This window comes from Mus caroli, chromosome 15 (assembly GCF_900094665.2).
Source record: "Mus caroli chromosome 15, CAROLI_EIJ_v1.1, whole genome shotgun sequence".
NCBI classification, from domain to species: domain Eukaryota; kingdom Metazoa; phylum Chordata; class Mammalia; order Rodentia; family Muridae; genus Mus; species Mus caroli.
In genome coordinates, this window is record NC_034584.1 from 26,496,114 (window position 1) to 26,516,228 (window position 20,115).

At 49.1% G+C, this 20,115-nt stretch overlaps 1 protein-coding gene and 1 pseudogene across 4 annotated transcripts in view; both read right to left on the reverse strand.

The window, feature by feature from the left end:
• Positions 1–18,770, reverse strand: part of Ankrd33b (ankyrin repeat domain 33B) — a 78,596-nt gene extending 59,826 nt beyond the window's left edge. For all 3 annotated transcript variants that reach the window (XM_029469635.1, XM_021183180.2, XM_021183182.2), the window contains exon 1: positions 17,923–18,770. Coding sequence is in view for 2 of the 3 variants with exons in the window: in XM_021183180.2 (XP_021038839.1) it covers positions 17,923–18,276 (354 nt within the window). In the remaining variant the exon portion in view is untranslated. The remainder of the gene's footprint in view (positions 1–17,922) is intronic.
• LOC110310332 lies at positions 7–922 on the reverse strand (annotated as a pseudogene). Its single transcript, XR_003834951.1, has one exon. The product of XR_003834951.1 is annotated as a ubiquitin-conjugating enzyme E2 variant 2 pseudogene (transcript).
• Positions 18,771–20,115: the final 1,345 nt, after the last annotated feature.

Consider the following 20,115-nt stretch of genomic DNA (forward strand, 5'->3'; position numbering starts at 1 on the left):
TCATTGTATCTGCTACTTTAAACAATTCCAACTGCAGCTCTAAATATGATAAAGCATGCCATTTCTGTTCTTCCTTCTTGAGACTTTACTTTCCAGAAAAACAAATGTTTCCATGGCCATCTGACACTCTTTTGTCATGCTTTTGTCTTGAAAACCTGAATTCCATTTTGAGTACTTCAGGTTCATGTTTAAATGACAGTGCTTTAAGAGAAAGAAAAATTGTGCTGTCTCTTGTTACCTGAAAACATAATAGGTGTACATATATTAAATATATTCTTACAACTGTCCAGGTCATGTTTACCAGCTGCAATTCTTTTTACTTAATGTGTGGGTATTTTGCATGGTGACATTTAATCAAGACATTAACATGAGTAGAAGGTTGCTGATTTAAGACAAGTTTGAGATCCACTAAAGTTAGTTGTTGTACGTCTGTCCTTCTGGAGGCTGTGGAAGCTTCATATTTTCTTTGGACATCATAAGACGTCTTAACTCTTGAAGTATGACTTTAATGCTATAGGAATTTTGCCATGTTGCTAATACTGGTATGCTCCGTGCATCCACCATTCCACTGGAATTATTGATTCCATTCATATTCATTGTTGTTACAAATCTAACTGATGGAGGAGCTTCTGGGTATTTAGATCCACATTCTACTTTCAGGCTATATATTCTGTTTTCATAGTTTGTCCTTGGTGGCCCAATAATCATGCCTGTCCACCTTGTAAGTGTCATGTCTTCATCATCTTCAAGGCCCCAGCTAACAGTACCATCACCTACTCCTTTTTGTCCTTCTTCAAGTTCTTCCAACAAGCGAAAATTACGAGGAACTTTAACTCCTGTGGAGANCGCCATCTTCTCCTGCTACCAGACCGGATAGCAACTTTCTAAATTATGCATTACGGTGCCTCACAGCAAAACTTGGTCAGCACCAAAAGACTGAGGAGAGCAAAATATCATCTTATGGAGTGTTTGGGACATTAAGAGAACACACACACACACGATCAGGCACAGAGATCGAAACCCGAGGCACACTGTACTCTAACAATGCATCAAATCTAAACAGCGGTTTCTAAGCACGTAGGGGTCACTGGCTGTGGCACCAATGCCGCCCTCTTCCTTACCTCCCACATGCAGCCATGTTATTCCGAGCTGTCACCCTACAGCAAAAAAGCAGCAGCAACTAGCAATAAACATAGATGACAGAAATATCAAGAGCCACGTTAACATAAAACCCAAGGTCTTCACAGGGACTGGCCAGGCAGAAGACTGGTGCCCTTTCTGCTCAAGCAAGGATGGAGGAGCAGGGCAGGGGCTACACACTGAGGCTGTGGCTCTGTTTTCTGCTTCATGAGCCCCAATGGTCACCTACCACATGGTTACTCATCACAGGCCATAGCTCAGAGTCTCTTTGAGAGGATCCAGGGATTAGTCATCAGGCATGCCTGCTGCACTCAGCAGCCAGGTGGGCCTTGGGCAGCAGGCTGTGGGACTTAAGAGGTCACGGCGCCCGTGAAGGGCTTGCTTCCACATGTTTCCTTTCACCAGGATAAGAGAAACTTCCTCATTCACACACACACACACACACACACACACAGTCGTACCCTGAACCCTCCATACGTCCCACAGCAGCAGTGGTTACATAGGTTGACATTGTCACTTCTCAGCAGCCAGAGCTTAAAAGCCATGGCGAATGCCTAGTCGGTCCCTCCTGCCTCTGTTCCTGAGCACTGCCCTCTCTGCTCTGCCCCAGCCAGCGCCTCTGGCTTCCTTCCTCATCACTTTAGCACAGTCCAACCCTCCTGCCAGTTCCTCCTGCCTACATGTTCTTTTCCTTAGACTTGCAAACAGCTCTGGGAGGTTCTTCGATTCCAGTCTTTAATCGAGGGTTTCTTCCTCAGCAAAGAGAGAAAGAAGTTCTGACAGGAACCAAATATTGCACGACCCACCACGGCCTGCTTCTCCTTCCACTGAGCACTCACCGCCCATCCCCAGGACAAGATTCTCACACTTAGGCATCTCTGCAGTCACCCCTCTCCCAACAGCACCCCGACCTCCTATTCCTGCTCAGCATCCTACTGCCAGAAAAATAAGTAAATACATTAAGCCCAAAAAGCAACTTTATGAAGACTCTAGCATGTTTGCGTGTTCCCTTTTTGTCTTGGAATACTGCTAGTTACTAAAAATCCCTATGACAAAGTCAAAAATGAATGCGTGCCAGGAAGGTGGTACATGCCTGTCCCCAACACTCGAAAATAAGGAAGAGAAATGACAACTAGAAAGGTGGTTTGGGGTTATATGGTGAGTGTCTGTCTGTCTGTGTCTCTCTGTCTCTCTCTGTCTCTCTCTCTCTCTGTTTCTCTCTCCTTCTCCCTCTCCCTCTCACACACACACATATATACACACTCATACACTGACACATCCACACACACTTACACATACACACACACACATACACACACTCACACACACATACAGTGACATTGCAGCTTTCTTGGTAGACACAGATAGCACAGTCTCAGTAGAACGAAGCAGGCCGTCTCTGGCTTCTGGCTATTGTGTCCTCACTGAGCACATGCTGGCTGCCTCCACCTGTCCTCGGTGTCCCTCACTGCAAGCACTGGATAATGGAGGGTGAGGAGGATAGACATTCAGAGGAACTTATAGAATTAGGAGTAGAGGTTTTGACCTGACAGGGCTAAGCACCTCAATTCAGAGTTTTGCAAATTCATTTATTCTATTACAATCCCTAGAGGAAAACATAATACAGCATTAATATTCAAACAATAAAGACTCCAAATAAAAAATAGCTCTGTGCCAGATGCCGTAGTGAAAATCTTTCATCTCAGAACTTAGGAGGCAGAGGAAGGCAGATCTCTATGAATTTGAGGGCAGCCTGGTGTTACATAGAGTTCTGAGTCATCCAGAACTGGGTCATCTGGGTTACATAGTGAGACCCTGTTTTGTTTTTTGGCGGGTTTTTTTGTTTGTTTGTTTGTTTGTTTTGTTGTTAAAAGGAAAAGAAGAAAAGGCAGTCATGTTTGGAGGACCAGGAGCCCAGATGACAGGAGGCTGGAACAGGAGTGTCCGAAGGACCCAGTAGGCAGTTTTCTTCAAAGGTATTGACATTCTTCAACTTTCAAAAGAGTGGCTTCTCGGGCCACCCTGGGCTACACACAACCACAGATCAAGAAAGCAGAGCGCACCAAGGAGAACATCATAGAAAGAATGACTATGTAACTAAGGACCATTTGACCAGACTGCTGCTAAGGACGAGGCAGAAGAGAGCGAACAACTCCTGCCCAGACAGAGCTTCGCTGCTATCTGCCCTGGCTTAGGGGCTTTGACCCCAGGGTAACTGTGTCTCTATCCAACACATGACAGGGTCCAGACAGTGTCCAGACTGGTTTGTCACCACTGGGGACAGAGTTTATTGTATCATCTAATAGAGGAACTACAGGATACTACTAAACATTCTACCATGCAGAAGACAGTCTTCACACAAAAGTTGTGGGGCCAAACACACCAGGGGTACCAAGCTCGGGAAATCTTACTCTATTTAAACAATGACAGCTCGTGACTTACAATGATGTGTCTCAGATTTCTGAAGTCATCGTTATATTGAAGTAATTTATGTGCAAAACAACGTGCTCTGTGTTTTGAGTTTGTCTTTTCCCAGGCTAGTAGCATCTTCCTGCTTAATGTTGCGGGGCAGGGCAGCAGCTGCAACAGCAGCCTTGAAGGAAGAGGCTCCAAAGACAGACTGGTTAGCAAGGGTTGTACTTGTGGAAGCAAATCCAGATGTGGAGGATGGTAAGATCAAAGCTCAGAGAGAGAGAGTGTATGTAAGTGAAGGCCCATCAAACAATGGGAGCCCAGATGCTGGAATCACTTTGAGGGACATAAGGAATGATGGGCTATCTTCAGGGATACATCCAGGAGCAGGGGCATGAGAGGGGTTGGATGCAAATTTGCTCTTTAGTGCAAACCCCACCAGGCATGGTGGTATATGTCTGTAATCCCAGCATACGGGAAGCTGAAACGGAAAGATCATCAGTTTGGGATTAACCTGGACTACACGGTGAAGGTCAGTCTCTAACAAAGAAAGAAAGGGGAAAGGGGAAGGGTGGAGGAGAGGGTTGAGGGGGAGGAAAAGAAAGCAGAAAGGCTGTCAGAGCACAGCATTGACACAGGCGTCCTGGTAAGTTCAGGCCTGTGGCTGTACAGGCCACACCCAACAACATGGGCAGCAGGAGAAGCTGGGAGAAAACCCACAGGAGGAATCTATCCTGCTGATCTGTCGGTGCGACTCTCAGGGCGGCAGCTGGGCTGAGCCAGCAGCTTCCAGAGACAGGGAGGCTCGGCCAGCAGAGCCTACTGCTAAGGCAGAATCAGTGTGGGTTCTCCAGAGACATGGAACCAATAGGAGGCTCAGACATGGAGAGATTTATTTTAAGGAACTGGCTCGCATGTTGGTGAAACCTGCCAAGTCTAAAATCCACAGGGCAGCCCAAAAGGCTGAAGATAGGCAGAGGTTCACACTGGGATGCCACTGGGTTTCTGTTTGTCCGTTTACTCTCTGTTGTACGATGCTGGGGGTGGTATGTGTGCACGTCTCTGTAGACGCGTGAGGGTGTGTATAAGAGTGTGCGTGTGCGTACATGCAGGCGGAGGTCAGAGGTTGATATAAGGGGTCCTTCTCTCAATGAACATGAGCTCACTGATTTCGGCAGGGCGGCTGGCCAGCTCAGGTCAGGGAGTTGCCAAGGTTACTGACACATACCTGCCATACCACAGGTGCTGGGTCCTCAAGTCACTTGACTCACTGAGACTTTGGTCTATGTTTGAGACAGGGTCTCGCCCTACCGCAAGCTGACCCACAGCTCAGTATGAACGTGCCACCATTGTGTGTCCTTAGGGAACCGTCTTAAAGAATCTACTTACTTTCCTGGACACCTCCAGAGCTGGAAGCCCTGACCCCCCGCCCCCATTCCCACAACTCTATCCCAGGCTCTCTACCTCTCAAAAGACAACCCCTGCCCTATAAGACAGCTCTGCTCTGTGTCCCCCACCCCCACCCCCACCAGCTGTATGGTGGTGTTCATATCATGAGCACCGTGTAGAGCTGGAAGGTAGCTCAGTGGGCAAAGTGTAAGCTATGCACACATTAGAACCCGAGTCTGGATGCCCACACTCAGGTAAAAGTCAGGAGCCGTGTGTGTACATCTGTAACTTTGGCGCTGAGAGGTGAAGGGGCTCACTGGCTAAGCCGGTCTAGCTGAAATGGGAGCTTCTACTTCAGTGAGAGACCCTGCCTCAAAACCTAAGGTAGAGAGTGGTGAAGGATAGCCTCCTAACAACAACCTCTAGTCTCCACATGCACCTACACAATAAGTGTTCACTCACACACACACACACATGCACACACAAACACACAATTACCAGTGTAAGTGGACCGCCCTGTCCAGCTAGTGCCCTGTAAGTGACCTCCTCCCTACCATCACAATCAATATGGTCTAGCCCAGGCTACCATTGAGGAGGACACACCGATGACACACCATAGTAGAGTCCATCCTTTCCTTGTTCCACCATGCCCACAGATGGCCTTAGGAACTTCGGGAAACATGTCCCTGGCCTGCCCAGATATTTGTACTCCAGAGAAAAGAAGGCCACAACCATTCAGTAAGCTGGTTTCAGTTATTAACTGGATGAGTGAGCCGACTTTTCCGTACCTGGAACTCACTTCCTAGAAACCCACCCATGTTCTCACACCAAAGGGGGGATGGGGGAGGGGGGGACTAGTACCAGCAGCCAAAAGAGGGAGATTTTTAGTGGATGAGTGGATGACTATAGTCCCATGAATTGTCAAATAGCAACACTGAAGGTTTAGACGGAAGCAGCAGAGTGGGAGGGTGGGGTCCTCTCCAACCAGCACTATGCCCACACTGAAGCTAAAGGAAACTTCTGGAATACACCTTGGCTGATTGGTGACCCCAACATCAGGCCCAGGACGGGCCAGCACCACTGCCCCCAATGCAGGCATCTTTGCTCTGACTTGTAGTCAAGAAAGGTGAAGAAAGGCTGTGGCAGTCACTGACAGGACAGCTGCAGTCCCTCCAGGTTCCTCTGCCTCTGCTCCACTTTCCACAGCAGCACCTCAGTCCCCACTTGCTCAGACTCGAGGTGCGCCCAGATATGTGCTGCAGCTGCCTCCTCATCTCCCTGCAGCTGGCCTTACTAACCGGATGAGAGTCCTTGACTTGCATGTAAAATAAAGGGTGACCTTGAATTCCAGATTCCTGCTTCTCCCATCTCTCCCTCCGAAGTGCTGGGACTAAAACACGTTCCACCACACCCACAACACGTGCCACCACACCCCACTTTTCCAACCCTTTTCTTTTTCCTTTCTTGTTCTATTTTATTTTTGAGACAAGATCTCACACTGTAGCCTTCAGGTTCCCAGCAGGCAATCCTCCTGCCTCAGCCTCTTGAATGCCGGGGATTACAGGTGTAAACTGCCACACCCAGTTCCATTTCCTTAATCACAGCTTTTTCTGCTTCAAACCTTTGCTTCAACCCTTGGCGCCAAAGTTTCCTGAGGTTAAAATGCAGTTAAAATGCATCGCACTAAGAAATGACCTCTCTATAAGTCACAGAAAACAATAGCGGCCGAAAGAGCGGCTGCCACTGGACAAATGCTTCCTATTTAAGGATCTTATGTATTCCCCTGGGCAGCCCAGGAGGGTAGTACTAAACTCAAGGGCCTTTCCATTTCAGACCTACAGGAAGCAAGATCAAAAGATCAGGCACTCAGTGGGTAAAGGCGCTTGCTGCCAAGCCTGGCAGCCTGTTCCAACTCTGGACCTCGCAAACTGGAGAGAATTGACTTCTGCATGCTGCGCCCTGGTACCCATGTGCCCCACACATACAAGAAAAACAAATAAATAAGTAATAATAAATAAATAAGAAAAAGAAAGAAAGAAACCAACAGCTTAAGAAAGAAACTGCAAACACTGGAGTCGTTAGAACTGGTTAGAAGACAGCTAAGGGCTAGTGGGGTGGAGGACACCCAGGAAACAAGATCCAGGAAACAGAGCCCCTGCCTCAGATCCCCTTCCTACATGCCCACTAGCTCTGACCATGCTTCCATTTCCAAAACGAAACCTAATTGTGGCAGCAAGCCCAAAAATAAATGCATGCCTTCTTCACCTTTAAAAAAAAAAAATGGTAAATGGCTTGAACAGCTAAACCACCCATATTATTGAGTTGCCTGACCAGATCATTCAATAGAGACTGGCATCTGTGCTTTATTTTAATTCCTATGAAATAACAAGCACCATTGTAGCTGCTGGGCTGGGAAGCCTGTGTGTACCTGATCTGCTACAAAAATCTTCAGTTATTCTACTACAGTAGAAATGCCAAGGAAAGAGGAGGAACTAAGAGTCCTATTTACTAAACTAACATCACAACTGTCTTTGAGCATCTCCTCCCGCAAGCAGCCAGAAGGAAGATCTGGGAAGGGGTACGGGAAAGACACATTGGAAAGATGGAAGATTTGGGCTCAACTGTGGCTTCACTCCTGCTCCAACCTGACACAGCACCCAGCAAAGACCACAGTGACTGGGGCTGGCGAGGATGGCAAGAAGGTGGCATCCAGAGGTAGAGGGTACCTGTATCAGCAGCATCTGCTGTCCCAGCATCCAGCAATAGGAGCTAGAGTGGCCCTCAGCACCCAGGACACGGCTTCGTGGATCAGCAGCCTCGGGAGACCTGAAACCCTGCACTTAGGAAGGCTCCTGTCACCCACACTCTTTTATAACTCACTCTCGGGTTTGGCTGTCACAGTGCTGAACCAGGTTCATTCCAACCATATCACCAAAGGTAAATTTCAAGCAGAAAGTGGGGGAGGGTGACATCACAGGGGAGCCCCATTAGCCACTTGAAATAGTTAACTAGACCACAGGAAGTTGCACTCTGAGGACTGCAACATTTGTCCTTGACAGCCACTCCCCAGAAAATGAAGTAACAGTAATACCCGGAAACTCGACATTGCTTCAAATCACAGACGCATTCTGATGTCACCTGACATGCAAGTGTGTGTGTGTGCATGTGTGTATGCATGCATGTGCGGTGTGCAAGTGTATGTGTGTGTATATATATGTGTGTGTGTGTGTGTGTGTGTGTGTGTGTGTGTGTTAAGGTATGTGTTAAGGTGTGTCCATACATATGTGTACTGGAGTCTGTGCATGAATGTATGTGAGATGGCATGTCCATACATGTATGTAAGGGTGTGTGCTTGCACTGTGGGAGAATGTGCTGTGCATATATGTACATAAGGGTTGTGCTTACATGTATGTGAAGGGTGTGTACACACATGCGTGAAAGGGTGCATGCATGTGTGTGAGAGTATTACATACATATGTGAGTGTGTAACATGCATGTAACATACATGCCTGCCTGTATTTAGTTTCATGTACATTTAACCCACGTATGTCTTCCCACCGCTACTATAAAAGCAAGGAGCAGAATTGCTCTATCCCCAGGGCTCCTACATTATCTTTCAGTAGCAGCTCTTTGTTCTCCAGGCCTGAGTCCTCTTCTGTCCCTAATGGCACATTATTACAGAGTGTTAGCATCTTGAATGGGCTCTTTTCAGTCAGTGTAACATCTCTGTCTTCCTCCCGACTCCCAGAACTGGATACTGAACCCAGGACTCCACTCATGCGGCATGAGCTCCCACTGCTGAGCTGTATTCATCCTTCCTTCCTTCCTTCCTTTCTTCCTTTCTTGTTTTTGTTTTTGTTTTTCGAGACAGGGTTTCTCTGTGTATCCCTGGCTGTCCTGGAACTCACTCTGTCGACCAGACTGGCCTCGAACTCAGAAATCTGCCTGCCTCTGTCTCCCAAGTGCTGGGATTAAAGGCGTATGCCACCACGCCCGGCGTTATATCCTCCTTTTTATTTCTTACTTTGAGTTAGAGTCCCTTGCTAAGTTGCCCAGCCTGGCTTTGAACTTTTACTCCTCCTGTCTTAGCTTTCTCAGTAACTGAGATTACAGGCTTGCACTATGAAGCCCAACTTCTTTATTCTAACCAACTTCATGGAAGGACATTTCCCTAGCATGTGTGAGGCCCTAGGCTCCGTCTTCAGCATCACTAACTAAACAAACACAACAAATGCATATTGTTGGAGAATGTGGTACTAAAATTTTAACACCCTTAAATTCCCACTTCCCACAAGCATAAGGAGATGAACCTCTCCATCCATCTCGCCATCCACACACCCATCTATGCCTCTCTCAGCTGAGACATCCCAGGACAGGTATAGTCTCCAATTGCCAGCTGAGGATGGATAGAAATCCTGACTTCCTGCCCCTCCAGTGCCTGCTTTGGGCATGAGCTTATCTGGCTCTGGCACGAATATGTCTTTGGAAGCCTGTGTGTTGATTTTGTTCTTACTTAGAAATTACTCTAAAATCCCACCACTCCAATCCAATTTCCCACAAATCCAAATGTCTGATGGGACTCCACATCTACCCCATTTCCTTTTCTCCGTCTTAATAGAAATAAGTCTATTTCACTTTCAACTGTCCTTTAAATTAAAAAACACCATTTAAAAACTTTTGTTTAAGATTCTTATGTACAGCCGGGCGGTGGTGGCACACGCCTTTAATCCCAGCACTTGGGAGGCAGAGACAGGTGGATTTCTGAATTGAAGGCCAGCCTGGTCTACAGAGTGAGTTCCAGGACAGCCAAGGTTATACAGAGAAACCCTGTCTCGAAAAACCAAAAAAAAAAAGAAAGAAAGAAAGAAAGAAAGAAAGAAAGAAAGAAAGAAAGAAAGAAAGATTCTTACGTACATACATAATGACATCAAAGATTCTTACTATTCATTTTAAAAGAATTTATTATTTGTGTGTATGTTTGTATGTGTGATATGTGTGGGTACCCATGGAGGCCAGAAGAGGGCATTGAATCCTTTGAAGCCAGAGTCATAGCATTTGTGATCTATGTGACATGGGTCCTGAGGAAGGGTAAGAGGTGCCCCTGACCTCAAGCCATCTCTCCAGCCCCAAACTCTTAGTCTTACCTCATCTAACTACAAGCTCCTGAGAGCTACAAGGAGGCTGAAGACATATTCACCATCCATCCACCTCACCCCATGTCACCCAGCTCTCTGTGGCTTCTACCCAACACACTCCCTGCCCAGATCTTCCTCTTAGTATCTCTAAGCAGCCAGTTAGGTATCAGCAGACTTGATAGTCACTGGCTAAGGTCCCCTCCCTCATAATCAATACCTTGTAAAACCAAGCACAGGAGCAAGACTCAATGACCAGTCAGAAGAATGGGACCTGAATCCTATCTGTGGCCCAGGGAGGAGACATGGCATTCTGGACTTCCTGGAAGGTTACCAATTGATGGTATCTAGCCCTGGTTCCAGGAATCCTGACTCCTCCAAGATGGCTATCTAACAGACTTTACATACCATTGCTCCCTCCAGTAAGAGTCAATCCAAGAGTGCCTGTCAATCATCCGGTCAGAAAATGACCATTGGGAAGGTTATTCTGGAGACCTTTGAAACGGCATAAGACCTACCTGAAATATAAGTTGTAGAATGGCCTCTCTAGCCACTCTTCATGCTCATCCATCTAGAGTGCACTACACAGCAGTCTCTCAGGCCAATGTCCACGCTCACCTATTGAGAGTGTTCTGCTCTGCAATGGTCTCTCTGGCCACTGGGCAACCTCACCCACTAGGAATGGCACGATTTACTCAGTAATAAACTCTACTTATTCTCTACACCACACTCTGTGTGTCTCGTCTGAACTCTTTCCACCGAGATCAGGAGGCTAAGGAAAGGGTTAGAATGTTATGGTAACATGGTGATCGTGTGTGTGTGTGTGTGTGTGTGTGTGTGTGTGAGTGCATGTGTGCACTCACACACACACCTGACCACCTACATGAATTACTTCTCAAACTTCATGAAAGAAACACACTGCCTTCACTCAATTCAACAACTTCTGCTTTCTTATTGTCTTTAGTAAAATAAATAAATACCGTTGTTTTAAATAAGGGATTGTTTTTGACCTCTGTAAGCCCCATGGCTATGATGTAGAACTGCTGCCCCAATAAGCTGAAACACTGGTCCAGAAGAAGTCAAACAGGAGGGCTAAGAACAATCCAAAGCAAAACAACTAAGGCCTCAGCAAGCCCATTATACTACCGTTATAGTAATAAAAAACAGCATGGTATTAGCACAAAAAAAGGCATGTAGATAGAAGACCCATATTTAATTCTACATAACTGTAACCAACTGATACCTTACAAAGATGCATGCTGAAAAGAAGACAAGAGCCTCAATAAATGGCGTCAGAAAACTGGATGTTTATATGTAGCAGAAAGAAACCAGACCCTTAGCTCTCAATGCACAAAAATCAACTTCAAATGAATCAAAACCCTCCACATAAAACCTGAAACTGCTTGAAGAGACAGCACACAGTGTATGGTAGAGCACAGGTAAGGATTTCTAAGTACGACTCCAATTACTCAGGAAATGAGGCCAACAATGGAAAACGGGACCACATGAAACTCAAAGGCTTCTGTAGAACAAAAGAAACAGTCAGTCAAGCGGAAAAGCAGCCTACAGAATGAGAGAAGACCTTTGCCAGCCATACATCCAACAGAGGGTTAACACCTAGCATCTCATGTGCTGGTATACAGGTGATCCGGCGCTTGTATGTGGAAATCAGAGGGCAGCCCAGATCATGAGTCCCGGGCACGTGCTTCTGTCCTCTGGGCCTTTTTATCGGCTCTTTGAGCCCCTTTTTGTACCAGCTATAAAATGAAAATATCTTATTATAAAATGAACATTAAAGGTTCCCTTGATGTGTTGAAGGCTTGGTCGTAGCTTGTATCATCGCCAAGATGTGATAAAACCTTCTGGAGGTAGAGCCTACTAGGAGGTATAATAAATATTACCTCAGTCCTTTTCTCTCTTGGCTTACTGACTGCTATGAAGTGAGGAACCTCCCATCTTAAGCTCCCTAAACACTGTGCTGTACAGCCACAGGCCCAAAACAACAGGCCTGAGTGACTGCGGACTGAAACCTTTGAGATCATGAGCCAGGATAAACCTTTCACTGGTGCACACACCGCAGCATGCACACAGGAAGGATCAGAGGACAAGGTTCCCCAGTGAATTCTCTCCTCCCAGCCTGATCTCGCTTCCTGGATTAAACTTAGGTTGTTAGCCTTGTGTAGCAAATGCCTTTACCTGCCGAGCTAGCTTGTTGGGTCCCCTTGCCTGGTTCTGAAACAACCACTCCCTCCCTCACCATAGCCTCCTGGGAGCTGGATTCTGATCCAAAGACTGTTTCAGTGGCCTATAAGTCAGTCCCGGGCATCTTGCTGACGTAGGGGCTGATTGCACAACATTAAAACAACAGAGAGCAGCCCCAGCCAGCTCAACCCCAATGGTCAAGGATGGTCACCCTCAGACCATGACCTCTGTAGACTGCAAACACTTTCCCATGAACTCAAACAGATAGATACACACATACACACATACACAATATCACACATATCACACATATCACACATACACACATATCACTGCTCAATAGCTACACATACAAGGTTATGTATATATCATTCTCCTAGACTCACTCATCTTCCCTCTGGTAGACTGACATAACAAGAAGAGGTTTTGTTCCCCCCCCCCCCTTTATCCTCCGCTTCACAGCTCCTCCACTGAGAAGAAAGTCTATTTTCACCATATGAACCTGGGCTTGACCTGTGATTTGCTTCAGCAGAAGTGGAATTAAACCTGGGCCAAAATGGCCCTCCTGGAACCTGCATGTGCCACGGAAAGCCAGCAGGAACAGCTTGCTGGAAGCTGAGCCATCGTAGGAGCAGAGAGGGGTCACCTGCAGAGGCATCCTGGTCTTACCATCAGCAGCTCACCAACTAGGTGCAGACAGATGAAAACTCTCGCCTTCAGAGGCTAGACTTGGACATCCTCAGCAGAGAGGTTACTGTTGAGGCCCTGGTGTTCCCTAGGTGTGAGTTACATGGTGCTCTGGCTTGCATAATGTCTTCAAAGGCCCATGGGTTAAAAGCCTGGTTCCTAAAGTGGTACTTCCTAAAGAGATGATCAAACCATTAGAAGGCAGGGCCCTGTCTGAGGTTCTTAGATCACCTGAGGTGTCTGTCCTCAAAGGAGACTATAAGACCATCTGCTTTGATGCAAGCAGTTTCCTGCACCCTGGGCTTGCAGCCACTGCCATCTGGCACCTAGAGGCCCAAAGGGATAGGCCTGTTCAGGCCAGGGTTGGAAGTTACACAAGTATGAACCCAAACAAATATCTTCTTATAAATAAATTATTACTTCTGGATAGTGGTAGCACACACATTTGAGCCCAGTATTTAGGAGGCAGAAGCAGGCAGATCTCTGTGAGGTTGAAGCCAGCCTGGTCTACAGAGCTAGTTCCAGGATAGCCAAGGCTGCCCAAAGAAACCCTATCTCAAAAACCAAATAAAAAAATAATAAATGTTACAGGTATTTTTACATACACAGGGCTGACTAACATACACAACACTACCAGTCACAGATAACTGATATCCTTACACCGAATACACAAGTGCCTCTCCACTGCTCTTAGCATGGACACACTCATGTCAGATAAGAGGAAGAGTGGGCGGCTTGACAAGCCCAGTGTTCCCAGACCCACTTGAGCAGACTTATTTCTAGTGCAGTCCTTGGAGTTCCTAGCACATTCTATTTGGTTCACCTTCTCTCCTTCCCCACACTGGAGGATGAAACTAAAACAGGCCTGGGGAGATGCCTCAGAGGATAAAGCATTTGCCACACAAGCATGAGGGCCTGGGTTTGAACCCCTAGGTCCCACATCAAGCCAGGTGCTGCACTGTGTGGGGGCCTGTATTCCAGTCCTATAGTCCCAGTGTTTCTACTGCAAGGTGGAAGGCAGACACAGGAAAACCTCTGAAAGCTTGTGGGTCACCCTAACATAGGCAGAAGCAAAATAAGAGACCCTGACTCAAAGGTGTACGGTGGGGACCTCCGACATCCACACAAGCACTGTGGTGAGAATACACACACAAACACACACACACACAAACACACACACACACACAAACACACATACACACACAAACACACACACACATCCTGATGGCAGGTTGGGGTAGGGGCAGAGGGAATGCAAGATTAAGGAGTGAGAAAACACATGAACTGAACACATTGTCCCAAATTGCAAAGTGAACCTCTCCCTGTGTACTCTGACCCTTGGCCAACACTGGAGGTTCAAGGCCAAGACACAAGAGTTCCCTGTGAATCAGCCTAACTCCATGCTCACAGAGGCCATACAAACGGAGGCATGGGAGGACAGTGGGCTGTGTATGAATTCCAACACTGTGATCTTACTTTGGGAAGACAAGGTCTCTACATTCATAAATCCTTCATTTAATAAATAGGCAACAGATGCCTCAGTTGTATTTCAAGGTAAAGTGTTCACACCCGAGTATCTGTGAAACTGAGCTGTAAGCCTTTCGTGGGGGGAGGCACCCCACGCTGGTGGGGGCTGGCTGTGAACAGGGACTTTGGAAAACATCCTGGGATTTCAGCACACAGAGGCTTTCAGCTTGACCAGCTGTCCGACATGCAAACTGACTACCGTTCCACGACAAATTTAGGTGCCACAAATGTGTCTTCCGTTTCGCTGTCAACTAAGGGAGAGCCACCAGGACTGAAGGAGTAAGCCTGACATCCTGACGTGCAAAGAAAAGAGTTAGGGAAAGACTCCCTGGAGGGACCATCCTTTAAGGAGAGGAGCCAGACCACCTGCACCTAAAAACACGGGGAGAGCCTATGTTCGGAGTTACAGGAAAATGATGTAACAAATACTTAAACGTTGCACAGTAAATCCTGAGATCCTTCCAGAACAATGTTTCAGAAGAAAAGATGCTCAGCCAGCCACATCCTCTAGTTCCCATGTGTGGTCCCTCAGCTATCTGTGGCTCAGGCTGGACTGCTTCCCTATTAAGAAGTGAGCTATTCAGCGCAGCACCAACATTCAAAAGCCTTTGGAGCTGGGATCCTCAACCTTCGCAAATGCTGCGACCCTTTAAGACACTTCCTCCTCATGGTATGGTGTTCCTCCACCCCCAACCGTAACATTATTTTATTGCTACTTCATAACTGCAATTTTGCTACTGCTATGAATTATAATAACAAATGTCTGATATGCAGGATATCTGATATGTGACCCCTGTAAAAGGGTGTTCGATACCTCCCCATTGGGATCATGACCCACAGGTTGAGAAACACTGCTTTAGAAGCTCCTGGAAAGCTGTCCCTGAGCAGAGCTACCCATCAGCAGTCACCTGCTGTTCGAGCAATCACACACTCCCCCCCCCCCCCCGCTATTATTCCACCAAAGCTCTGGGGCCTGCCTTAAGATTTTCTTTTCATTAAGACAAAGCAAGATCAACCTGGAGCACTGCTCCTGCCTCAGGACCTTTGGACTTTCGCCTCTCTGCCTAAAGGCTCTTCCTTGTGCTCTAAGGATACCTGCTTCTAAGTGAACACACTACTGACACTCTCAGCCCCACCCCCACCAAACCCACCCCACCCCCGCCCCAGACTCAACAGATGGACTACCCTTAGCCAGCTCTGGGCTTAGATGGGAGATGGTAGAAAGGCCTTCGAGAAAGTATCCTTAAAACAGAAACCTCCAGGTGGTGAAAAAGCCAGTCATGGAAGACAGTCATCGGAAGACATACTGAAGAACTACAGACTGGCACTGACCAACCGACACTCCTTTACTCTCAATTCCCAGCTAGAGACAGTGTCACCTGGCCTGAGTGGACCCCTCTAGCTTTAGCTCCCCAGGGCCCTCCTCTCCACTCCAGGTCACAATCAAACCATTCTGCACCTGCCACTATCCCTTGGTTCCCCACCTGCCTGACCAGAATGTCTTCTGCCACATACCACCTCACTCCCTAAGTCCCCGCAGGACACACAGAACACAGGCTTGGTCCTGGGACCCAGAGATAAAAAGCCCAGGCAGGACTCTTCCCTCAGGGGTCCCCAGGGACATCTGATGGGTGCAAAGAGGTAGAGACTCAAAGCAGTACAACAAAGGCCCTTCAGACTCTATCTTCAAAATCAAGGGAAGAGAAAAACAGCAAGAGAAAGCTTGGGTGCAAGATTAGACTATGATCTCTTCACAACAAATTAGAGAGAAATGAGGAGACAGACAGTAAGCGATGGTCATATGTATCGGACTTCTCCAGACTCTGGGGCAGGACTGTATTTCAGGCCCACAAACCACACAGCAGGGACTGTCGTTTCAGCTGAGCTCCACAGAAGACAAACAAGAGCAGAGGGAGGCTGCTACCTGTCCTCCAGAGCCTCGGGGCCTGGGAGGGGCTTCCCAGGGGTTCTGGAATTCTTTCTGTCACTCTCAAGCCTGCTGTGCACTGTGCACCGTTTAGCTCGTTCTCAATTTCCCTTGCTGTTTTCAAACTTGGTTGCTCAGTTAGGATTTTTTTTCCTCTCTCCGGAAAGTATAATAAAGCTGGACGACCAACAGCCACTCACAGGTGTACGCTTCCAAGCAGACAAGGCTTGCTCAGGAAAGGGAAGGTTTCTAACGCCAGCGCCTAACCCAGAAAAGTCGCTTACTTAAACTGAAAGTGGAGCAGAGCAATAGCCCCCTGAGCCTCTCCTCCCGCTGCATGCCAGCTGGAACAGCCACCACGGGCACCAAGGTAGTGCTGACCTCACCAGACCCGGCTCCCTGTCACATCACAAGCACAAACCATTCCTCCAAGTTCAATGCCAGGTTATCGAAAGCAGAAAGTGACACCCTGGCTTCACCCTTGCCTAAGCCTGACCCAGACTGCAGTCAGGCACAAAACATTGCGCATATACAGCCCCCAGGATAAGCCAAAGGCACGGGGTCACCAGGTCTCTATATTAAAGCACATATTTTCCGTCAGCCGTGACTCCCAAGCAGAAACGGGCGTCCCTAATTTGTTCAAGGCTGAGTCTGCAAAAAAACCACGGGGCCTCTGGGAACATGGAAATCAGGTGAGGTTGTTTGTCCGCCCAGCAGAGACTAATGGGGACACGGCCACAGCGGTCACTTTCCCAGTTACTAGTCAGTGGAAACAGCTCTCCAACTTTTTTTTTTTTTAAACTTTCTTACTATCTCTGAATCTTGGCGTAATAAATGGAGACTGCCTCCTTACTTCCCCGCGTGCCGACCCTGGAGTGTGCCCCTACTGAGCTGCGCAGCACCCGGCCTGCCTGAAGCGTGGCTGTGAGTGCTCATTGGCTTCGACCCGCAGCGGTGACCGCACATAAAGCTGGCTGGTCGCTGCGCGGGCCACTAGGAAATGCACGTAAAAAGCCAGGGCGGTTTAGGTAATGAAAGGAACTGTAGCTTCCAAATCCTAATTCGAGCACCAAAGTGTTAGGCAAAGACAGCGGGAGAGGCAGAGCGGACAAATGCGGATGGGGGTAGGAAAATGTCCCCTGAAAGTGAGTAGAGACCATTGCCTACTTAGTGCCTGGGGAAAGGTAACAGTCGGAGGAGCACTGAGTGGAAGGGACACCACACACACACACACACACACACACACACACACCTCAGATGTCACCACATTTCCAGCGCGGAGAATTCTTCCTCTGGGGAGAATTCGGGGATCCCGGGGCGGTAAAGGGTCCTGGATGAAGTAGGAAGCCGGGCTGGACCATCTCCTGCCCTCTTGGCAAATGGGGTCCCAATTGCCTCACAGGAAGGAAAGGGTGCTCTGAGCGGCAGTAGATCCAGGATTGGGGTGACACGGAAATGCCGGCAAGGGAGAAGAGCGGAGGGAACCCAAACCCTGTCGGGACTTACCCGGCCGTTGCGGTCAGTCTCCCGTACCTCCTCGGAACTCGGCCCACGCCGCACTAGCGCCCGCAGCAGCCCCACGTCGTTGGCGCAGGCGGCGCGCAGGAGGGTCGCCGCCTCAGGGACGCCCTCCGGGACGCTCTCCGCGCACACCGAGCCGTACTCTTCCTCGCCTCCCGGAGGGTAGAAGGAATCGTCCGATGCGATGCTGCGGGTGTCCGGCAGACTAGAGAAGTCTTCGTACTCCTCGTAGTCCGCTGGGTCTTCTCCTGTCTGTACGCTCCGGGGTGGCGTCGGCGACTGCGGGGACAAGCAGCGTGTCCCGCCGCCCTCCGGCCCGGGCCCAGCCAGCAGCACCATGCTGGAGGCCAAGGCGCGGGCCGGGGGCTGGGGCTCGAATTAGGGGACACGGAGACGGGGCGCGCCCCGAGGTCACCGACCCTTGCCCCCTGCGTTCGCAGAAGAGCAGGAGCCCCGCGCGCTCCAGACTGGCAGAAAGCAGCTCCAGGCGGCTGCGCTCCCGGTGCAAAGTCACTGGCGACTGGAGAAAAGCCCCTTGGGTGGGAGGAGCCGCGGGGGCTTTCCCTGCCCCGCCGGGCGGGGTGAAAGCGAAGCAGCGGGCGGGGCGCCTTCCAGGCTCGAGTCCCGGGAGCATCAGAGATCCTCTCCAAACCGCGCCACCACCACACAGCCGCTTTGTCCCGAGCAGGGAAAGGCTTGTTCTGGAGATCCTGAAGCTGTAACTCGAGAGGCTGAAAGCCAGCGTGAGGGACAGCAGGCGCCCCGCCCCGCCAAGGGCTGCTCCCTGGGGGCCTGGGCGGAGATGGGGTCCGGAGACGCCAAAGGCTAAGCAAGTTTCCAGCGTCGGAAAGTACCCGCACCTGGAGGCTCGCCCCTTTCCCACTCCCCACTGAGGACCGTAATCCGCCCCGGGGCCGGGGCCGAAGGAGGGGCAGCCGCAAGACCGTCACCTCTCGGGCAGTCCAAGTTCTGGCCAGTTGCAGTCCTGGGACTCCCTGGAAACTCTCTTGGAGAGTGGAAAAGCGTCCGCTCTGGGGCGGATGGTGGAGCTGTCCACTTAGGAGGAAATTCCATCTTGGGGAGAACCTGCCCTAGTGACGATCCTGATCGAAATAAGGACCGGAGGCTGATTTGGGGAGAGATGGGGCTAACCTGAAAGGAAGACAGGGTCTGCAGAGTCTCCAAGTCACCCAAGCCGGCTGTGACTGGCAGGTTGATAGGAAAGAAATCCTAGGGAGTTGGAAAAGTGACCAGGAACCTCAGGGGAGGACGACCGACCGACGGGGTGAAGAGAGACAGCACCTGGTCAGAGCCTTGAGAGGGCTCCACTCTCCCCAGCTCCTGACTATTGTCACTTGGCGGAGGGGAGAGCGTGGTAACAGGTCATAGAAGATTAACCAGAGAAGGCTGGAGACCGACCAGCTTTGATCCCAGGACTAGAAACAAACATTTCGGAAATCGAGATTACTGGCCATGTTGACTTGTCGGAAGCGTGTGTATGAATTTGTCACCTGGAGCCCCTCACTATAAAGAGGAGGAGGTGGCATGGCCCTGTTCTAGAGGAAAACTTGTATATCCCAACTGTGTCTCATGAGGCAGCAAGAAACCCCTCACTTCTCTCTCACCCCACTGCCTCCTCTTCATTTCCACCCATCCTGACAGCGAGCCTACCAGGCACGTCAGCCGGTGGGAGGCCCAAAGGGGAACACGACTGAGATCCTGGAGATAAGACACAAGGACCTGGATGTGGGTGGACAAGTCAAAGGGCATAGTGAGAAACCTCGTGCAGTATGCTCCAAACGGGCACTGGAGCGGGCAGTGGTGTGGCACACCTTTAATCCCAGCAATTGGGAGGCAGGGACAAGCAGATTTCTGAGTTCGAGGCCAGCCTGGTCTACAGGTGAGTTCCAGGACAGCCAGGGCTGTCTAAAAAACAAAACAAAACATAAAACAACAAAAAAACAAACCAACAACAACATCAAAAAAACAGGCACTGCAGGCTGAAACACTTTCCAGAGTTCTAGGGTGCCTGGAGCCACCCGCACTGGGCCAGTCACACTGAGGTTGTGAGAGGATCTGGTGTGTAAGGAGCCGCCTTCACATTTGCCATTACAAGATGGCGCTGATGGCACTGGCACCTGTGTTCTAAGTAGTAAACAAGCAAGCTGCGCATGTGCC